This window comes from Solanum tuberosum, unplaced genomic scaffold, assembly GCF_000226075.1.
Source record: "Solanum tuberosum cultivar DM 1-3 516 R44 unplaced genomic scaffold, SolTub_3.0 scf00666, whole genome shotgun sequence".
NCBI lineage: Eukaryota > Viridiplantae > Streptophyta > Magnoliopsida > Solanales > Solanaceae > Solanum > Solanum tuberosum.
In genome coordinates this window covers 197,208-203,748 of record NW_006239594.1, presented here as the reverse complement: position 1 = coordinate 203,748, position 6,541 = coordinate 197,208, and the positions used below count along the sequence as shown (strand labels likewise).

The window sequence follows — 6,541 nt, the reverse complement described above, 5'->3', positions numbered from 1 at the left end:
TTGCTACTCCCTCCGTCCCTATTTACTTGTCCATATTTCCTTTTTTGGTTGTCCCTATTTAGTTGTCCATTTTGACAAATCAAGAAAGGACAACAAATTTTTTCCTATTATACCCTTATTTACACTTCTTGAAAATTGTAAAAGTGTATGTTGTTTCCCTCCAATTTATTTCACTTGAATTCAAATAAGTGGTTGTAATTTTGAAGTGAAAAGTTGTCATAAGGGTAAAATTGTAACTTCACTGTGCTAATCATTGTTGCCTTAATCTGTGTGCCATTTCTAAAGTGGACAACTAAAAAGGGACGGAGGGAGTATTATATACAATTTTCCCATCTTATAATGGGCTGAACTCTTTTATTAAAGAAGTGGGCTTTTTTATTAGTCTACAGGTCGGTGTTTTACAAGTCTTGATATTAGTCTTAGAATAGAGTTATCTTGAACTTTAACTTCACTTATCTAGATACTACAACTCAAAAGGAACGTCAAAGTACATTTTTTTTATAATACATTATGATGCATGATCCCATAACCAATGACCAATCCAACAACACATCAAATCAACCATCGAGCCACAAGTAATGAGTTCAACTGAAGATACAAAAATCTGACAAGTAAGAGTAGAATTTAAACCATGACCAAATTCAAAAAACAACTCAAGAAGGCACAATGAAGTGCTTTATTCAATACATTATGATGCATAATTGTATATGCATATGTTTATTCAATTCCAAACTTCTGCCTTAGCATTTGTATAAACTCAAAGACCTTATGTTGGTCAGGCAAAGACTTAGCCACACTGTCCCTCTGCATGCACCTTTTGGCCCAAGCCACAAACTTTGGACACTCAGCCTCTGTGCTGAAGTTACCATAAGTCTCATAAGCATAAAACCAACTATAGAACCCAATCAGAGCAATATCCACAAAACCAAAATTATCTCCTCCAAAGTAAGGCTTCTCTCCTAGTTCTCCCTCCAGCACTTTAAGGACTTCAATGAAATCTTTCTTACCTGCCTCCTGCTCTTCTCCCTTTGTTCCCCATATCTTCCTTGAAGAAACATATAACTAAAAATTTCAACAAACACAGAAAAAGAAAAGAGGTTATCACTTGTTGCCACAAAACTGAAATAAAAGTCCTAGTCAAGTTCATGTTAAGAAAATGGACCTTAGACGACACTACCAAAACCTAGAATATGAAGTGAGGATTAACCAAGACTACATTACAAGACAATATTCCTCTTCTTCAACTAATATGAAACTCTAACACCCCTACGACTAGGATTGAGCATCTGGAGCGGGGAACCTAGCTTATGAAGTGTTCTTCAACCAATGTGAAACTCTAACATACATCAGGCCTAGGATTGAGCATCTGGAGTAGGGAGAACCCTAGTTTATGAAGTGTGGATTAACAGTTTCATTTTTACAATTCATGTGAAACTCTAATACCCTACAGGCCTAGGACTAAACATGTTGAAGTATGTGATCATCTTATCTAAATTTATTACTTAATTGTATTTTCAAAATGACCCCAATTTTTTTTCATGTGCCAAGCACGTGAAATTCTTTTCAATATGGATGGAATTGAGATTTGATCTCAGAATCTCTGATACTGTGTTTAAGTGTGTGAATATCTCATCTAAAAATTTAAACTATTAAAGAGAGATTACACTTTTATTATTTAATTGTATTTTCAACAAAACATTTGGAGCACAAATAGTACAATAAGAGGGCCTAAAGAAAAGTAGAGTTTACCTAATTTAACTCCAAAAAAAGCTAATCTAATTAGGTCACCATTAACCAAGACTATTAAGAAAACAGCATTTCACCTTCAACCAACCAATGTGAAACTCTACCAACACAACACCAAAAAGAATAAATAGAAAGATTCAATTCCAAATTAATTCAGATTTGGCTAAAATAAATCCTAATTAGTGCTATGGATTTACCTTCTTGTCAATGTAATCAGCCCAGAACCTAGCTTGTGCTCTCTCATAAGGATCAGAAGGGAGCAAAGGGGCTTTATCCTTCCAAACTTCCTCAATATACTCAACTCCAATAATAGACTCACAAATTGGTTTTCCATTATGAATCAAAACTGGAACTTTCTTGTGTATAGGATTCATCTCTAAAAGCAGAGAACTTTTGTTAGTAATCAGCCCCTCTTCTTCTTTGTACTCATATTTTATCTCTTTTTCAGCAAGTGCAATCCTTAACCTCATACCAAACATGCTGGCCCAGAAATCCAATAGAATCACCTCATCATTAGCCATTTTTTTTACTAGTTTCTGAAAATGTGTGTTGCAGATGAATTAACCAGAAAGATTTTTTTCCCAAAATTGGTAGTACTGATATGGTTGTGGTACATATACATATATAGCACTTCGTGTAACCTATATGTCAGCGCTTTCGTTGCCTGGTAGATCTACACCAATAGAGGCTTGCCAAATATTTCTTTATTTGATTAAAATAAAATTTAATATTATAAAAAAAGAAAAGGATCATGAAATTTGTTAGTAAGGACGAATAGAAAAAAAATTTAAAGTGGTTAGGATGGTAAGAAAAAAAATCTTTCTTATCTATGTCAAACAAATTGATTTAGAAATTGCAATCATTATTGTTGTCCATTATTATCAACTATGAGTTAGTGAAGAGTCATAATTTTCATTAAAAAAATTCAGAATATAAATAAGTAGACACAGAAAGCAACTAAGCAAATTCAATATCTACTATGCATACATAAAAGTTAATTTTAATCTTATATATACTGTATAATCATTTCAGGAAATAAGGTTCGAAAGAATCCCTTACTTAATTCTTCATCTTATGTGCCATTTGGACATGACTTGAATCAGAATGATTTGATGGTGAATTTTTGTGTAAAATTTGGACATACAATTTGAATTTCCTAAGTTGATCAAAAGTAATTATCAAAATCATTAGGTGTAATTTCCAACTCCGAGTCCTCTTCCTCGTCTCCCCTTTTCAGGAGGAATGCATGGATAGTCATTTTGAGGTTTGCTATTTAGATTTATAAAAGGCACAGCAAAAATGCCCTTTTTAAAAATATGTTATGATGCATGCGACAACACATAAAATCACTTAGATCAACATTGAGGATGTTCATTCAAATTCCGTTGGTAAAAAATTATACTGTATATATAAGATATCATCAAAGAATTTACGTTGTTGTCAATATAGTCAGCCCAGAACCTAGCTTGTGCTCTTTCACAAGGATCAGAAGGGATATTTCATAAGAAGTCCTCAAACTTTGAATGGTAAATAATTTTTGTTTCCGATGATTGGGTGCACAAAACAAAATTAAGATAAAACTACTCCAATCCCCACCATATCTTAGGCTTCGTTTGGACATGATTTGAAATTAAATTGATTTAAAGTTGAAATTATGTTAAAAGTTTGAATATGCAATTTGAATTTCTTAGGTCGATCAAAAGTTATCAAAATCATTAGGTGTAATTTCCAACTCCGAGTCCTCTTCCTCGTCTCCCCTTTTCAGGAGGAATGCATGGATAGTCATTTTGAGGTTTGCTATTTAGATTTATAAAAGGCACAGCAAAAATGCCCTTTTTAAAAATACGTTATGATGCATGCGACAACACATAAAATCACTCAGATCAACATTGAGGATGTTCATTTGAATCCCGTTGGTAAAAAATTATATTGTATACATAAGATATCAGCAAAGAATTTACGGTGTTGTCAATATGGTCAGCCCACAACCTAGCTTGTGCTCTTTCATAAGGATCAGAAGGGATATTTCATAAGAAGTCCTCAAACTTTGAATGGTAAATAATTTTTGTTTCCGATGATTGGGTGCACAAAACAAAATTAAGATAAAACTACTCCAATCCCCACCATATCTTAGGCTTCGTTTGGACATGATTTGAAATTAAATTGATTTAAAGTTGAAATTATGTTAAAAGTTTGAATATGCAATTTGAATTTCTTAGGTCGATCAGTAATTATCAAAATCATTAGGTGTAATTTCCAACTCCGAGTCCTCTTCCTCGTCTCCCCTTTTCAGGAGGAATGCATGGATAGTCATTTTGAGGTTTGCTATTTAGATTTATAAAAGGCACAGCAAAAATGCCCTTTTTAAAAATACGTTATGATGCATGCGACAACACATAAAATCACTCAGATCAACATTGAGGATGTTCATTTGAATCCCGTTGGTAAAAAATTATATTGTATACATAAGATATCAGCAAAGAATTTACGGTGTTGTCAATATGGTCAGCCCACAACCTAGCTTGTGCTCTTTCATAAGGATCAGAAGGGATATTTCATAAGAAGTCCTCAAACTTTGAATGGTAAATAATTTTTGTTTCCGATGATTGGGTGCACAAAACAAAATTAAGATAAAACTACTCCAATCCCCACCATATCTTAGGCTTCGTTTGGACATGATTTGAAATTAAATTGATTTAAAGTTGAAATTATGTTAAAAGTTTGAATATGCAATTTGAATTTCTTAGGTCGATCAAAAGTTATCAAAATCATTAGGTGTAATTTCTAAGTCAACCATTGAGCCAAAAGTAATGGGTTAAGTTGAAAGGCACAAAATCCGAGTAAAAACTAGATGTGCCCCTGCTCTTCAAAACAATTAAAAACAGAAATAAAAAGGAATCGAGAAAATGTAAAATAACAGAATTGTTATTGTTTATTATGTTCCGGATGGCATAAAGTAAAATCATATAGTCGATCCCAACTTGTTTAGATCTGAGGTGTTGTTACTATTGGTGATAGACGATGCTCATGAAAAAAGTGATTACTTGTAAACACAAAGAGGAAAATCCCCAGAATTACATACAAGGACTAGAAAAGCCAACCCTCAACAAGACAGGTAAAAGTAGAACTCACTTGCACTATGACCAAACAAACATTTCAAATCTTAAAACAACAACACAAGAAGGCACAATGAAGTGCCTTTTTTCAATACATTATGATATATATGCATATGTTTATTCAAGTCCTAACTTGTGCCTAAGAGTCTTTGCAAACTCAAGGACCTTATGTTGGTCAGGCAAAGACTTAGCCACACTGTCCCTCTGCATGCACCTCTTGGCCCAAACCACAAACTTTGGACACTCAGCTTCTGTGCTGAAGTTACCATAAGTCTCACAAGAATGAATCCAGCTGTAGAACCCAATCAGTGCAATATCAACAAAACCAAAGTTATCTCCTCCAAAGTAAGGCTTCTCTCCAAGTGCTCCCTCCAACACTTTAAGGCATTCTATGAATTCTTTCTTACCTGCCTCCTGCTCTTCTCCATTTGCTCCCCATATCTTCCTTGCAGAATAATACAACTGAAAATTTCAACAAACACAGAAAAAGAAAACGGTTATCACTTGTTGCCACAAGACAAGACAATTTTCTATTTCTTTAACTAATGTGAAACTCTAATATATACCCCGCACGCCTAGGACTGAGCATCTGGAGTAGGGGAACCTAGTTTACAAAGTGAGCAATAGGATTAACCAAGACAATATTCATTTCTTCAGCTAATTTGGACCTTTAACACCCCTCCTCCATGCACAAGCCTAACTAGAGATTAGATTAGAAGCACAAACAAGAACAAACCTTGCTCAGATAAAAATATGATACATATATCTAACTTAACCTCAAAGGCTAGCTCATGAAAAAAAGAATTGTCCATATCCATATAAATATACAACGTCTATTCCCAGACTGAGGTGAGACTTTAACCCACTCAAACACGAAACTCTAACAACACAACACAAAAATGCTTCAATCCCAAATTAGTTTGGACTCGCTAAGAAAAGGGGCAAAGGGCTATGAATTTACCTTCTTGTCAATGTAATCAGCCCAAAACCTAGCTTGTGCTCTGTCATAAGGATCAGAAGGGAGCAAAGGGGATTTATCCTTCCAAACTTCCTCAATATACTCAACTCCAATAATAGACTCACAAATTGGCTTTCCATTATGAATCAAAACAGGGATTTTCTTGTGGATAGGATTCATCTGCAAAAGCAGAGGACTTTTGTTCCACAAATCCTCTTCCTTGTACTCATATTTAATCTCTTTTTCAGCAAGTGCAATCCTTAGCCTCATACCAAACATGCTAGGCCAAAAATCCAACAAAATCAACTCATCATTAGCCATTTTTGTTGTATGAATAAGTGTTCAAGTGTAGAAAAAAGAAAGAAGAATTTCTCAAAATTGGTTACCTATGGAACACATACATATACGTAGTATATATAGTGCTCCATTGGAATGTTCACACACTTGATTTTTGCAAAGTTAATTTTTTTCATTAATATTCGAGACTTTTCTGGGCGGCCTAAGATTTATAGGTCATCGCTTTCGTCACGTGGTTTCTTACCAAAATTATATTTATTTGGTACAGCATTCTGCATTATGATAGGTTTTATTTCTGAAGAAAATGCGATTAATAATAGTTTTTATTAAATTTAAACTCATATTTGAAATATTTAATTGAAAGTGGATAATAGTTTTTGTTAACTCTTATATTTAGATTAACAAACCAGAAATAATAAAAGAT

The 6,541-nt window shown here is 33.8% G+C and overlaps 1 protein-coding gene across 2 annotated transcripts; it reads right to left on the bottom strand.

Annotated features, from left to right (window-relative positions):
- Window positions 1-540: 540 nt before the first annotated feature.
- On the bottom strand, window positions 541-6,273 carry LOC102580173 (probable glutathione S-transferase parC). 2 transcript variants are annotated; one of them, XM_006366715.2, is made up of 3 exons: window positions 5,824-6,273; window positions 5,028-5,324; window positions 541-765 (listed from the first exon to the last, which is right to left on the bottom strand). In XM_006366715.2, the coding sequence occupies exons 1-3, from the start codon at window positions 6,139-6,141 to the stop codon at window positions 718-720; spliced, it is 663 nt and encodes a 220-aa protein (XP_006366777.2). In that variant the 5' UTR covers window positions 6,142-6,273; the 3' UTR covers window positions 541-717. The 2 variants fall into 2 exon arrangements, with proteins under 2 accessions (XP_006366777.2, XP_006366779.1); XM_006366717.2 differs by lacking the exons at window positions 5,028-5,324; window positions 5,824-6,273 and adding an exon at window positions 1,944-2,344 and having other exon boundaries at window positions 541-1,062.
- Window positions 6,274-6,541: the final 268 nt, after the last annotated feature.

Bases quoted from the DNA above. Each gene is read 5' to 3' on its own strand.
- LOC102580173 (XM_006366717.2), bottom strand. From the start codon at position 2,267: ATGGCTAATGATGAGGTGATTCTATTGGATTTCTGGGCCAGCATGTTT. The intron at 1,063-1,943 runs GTAAATCCATAG...TGAAATTTTTAG, and splicing joins CTGATTACATTGACAAGAAG to TTATATGTTTCTTCAAGGAA.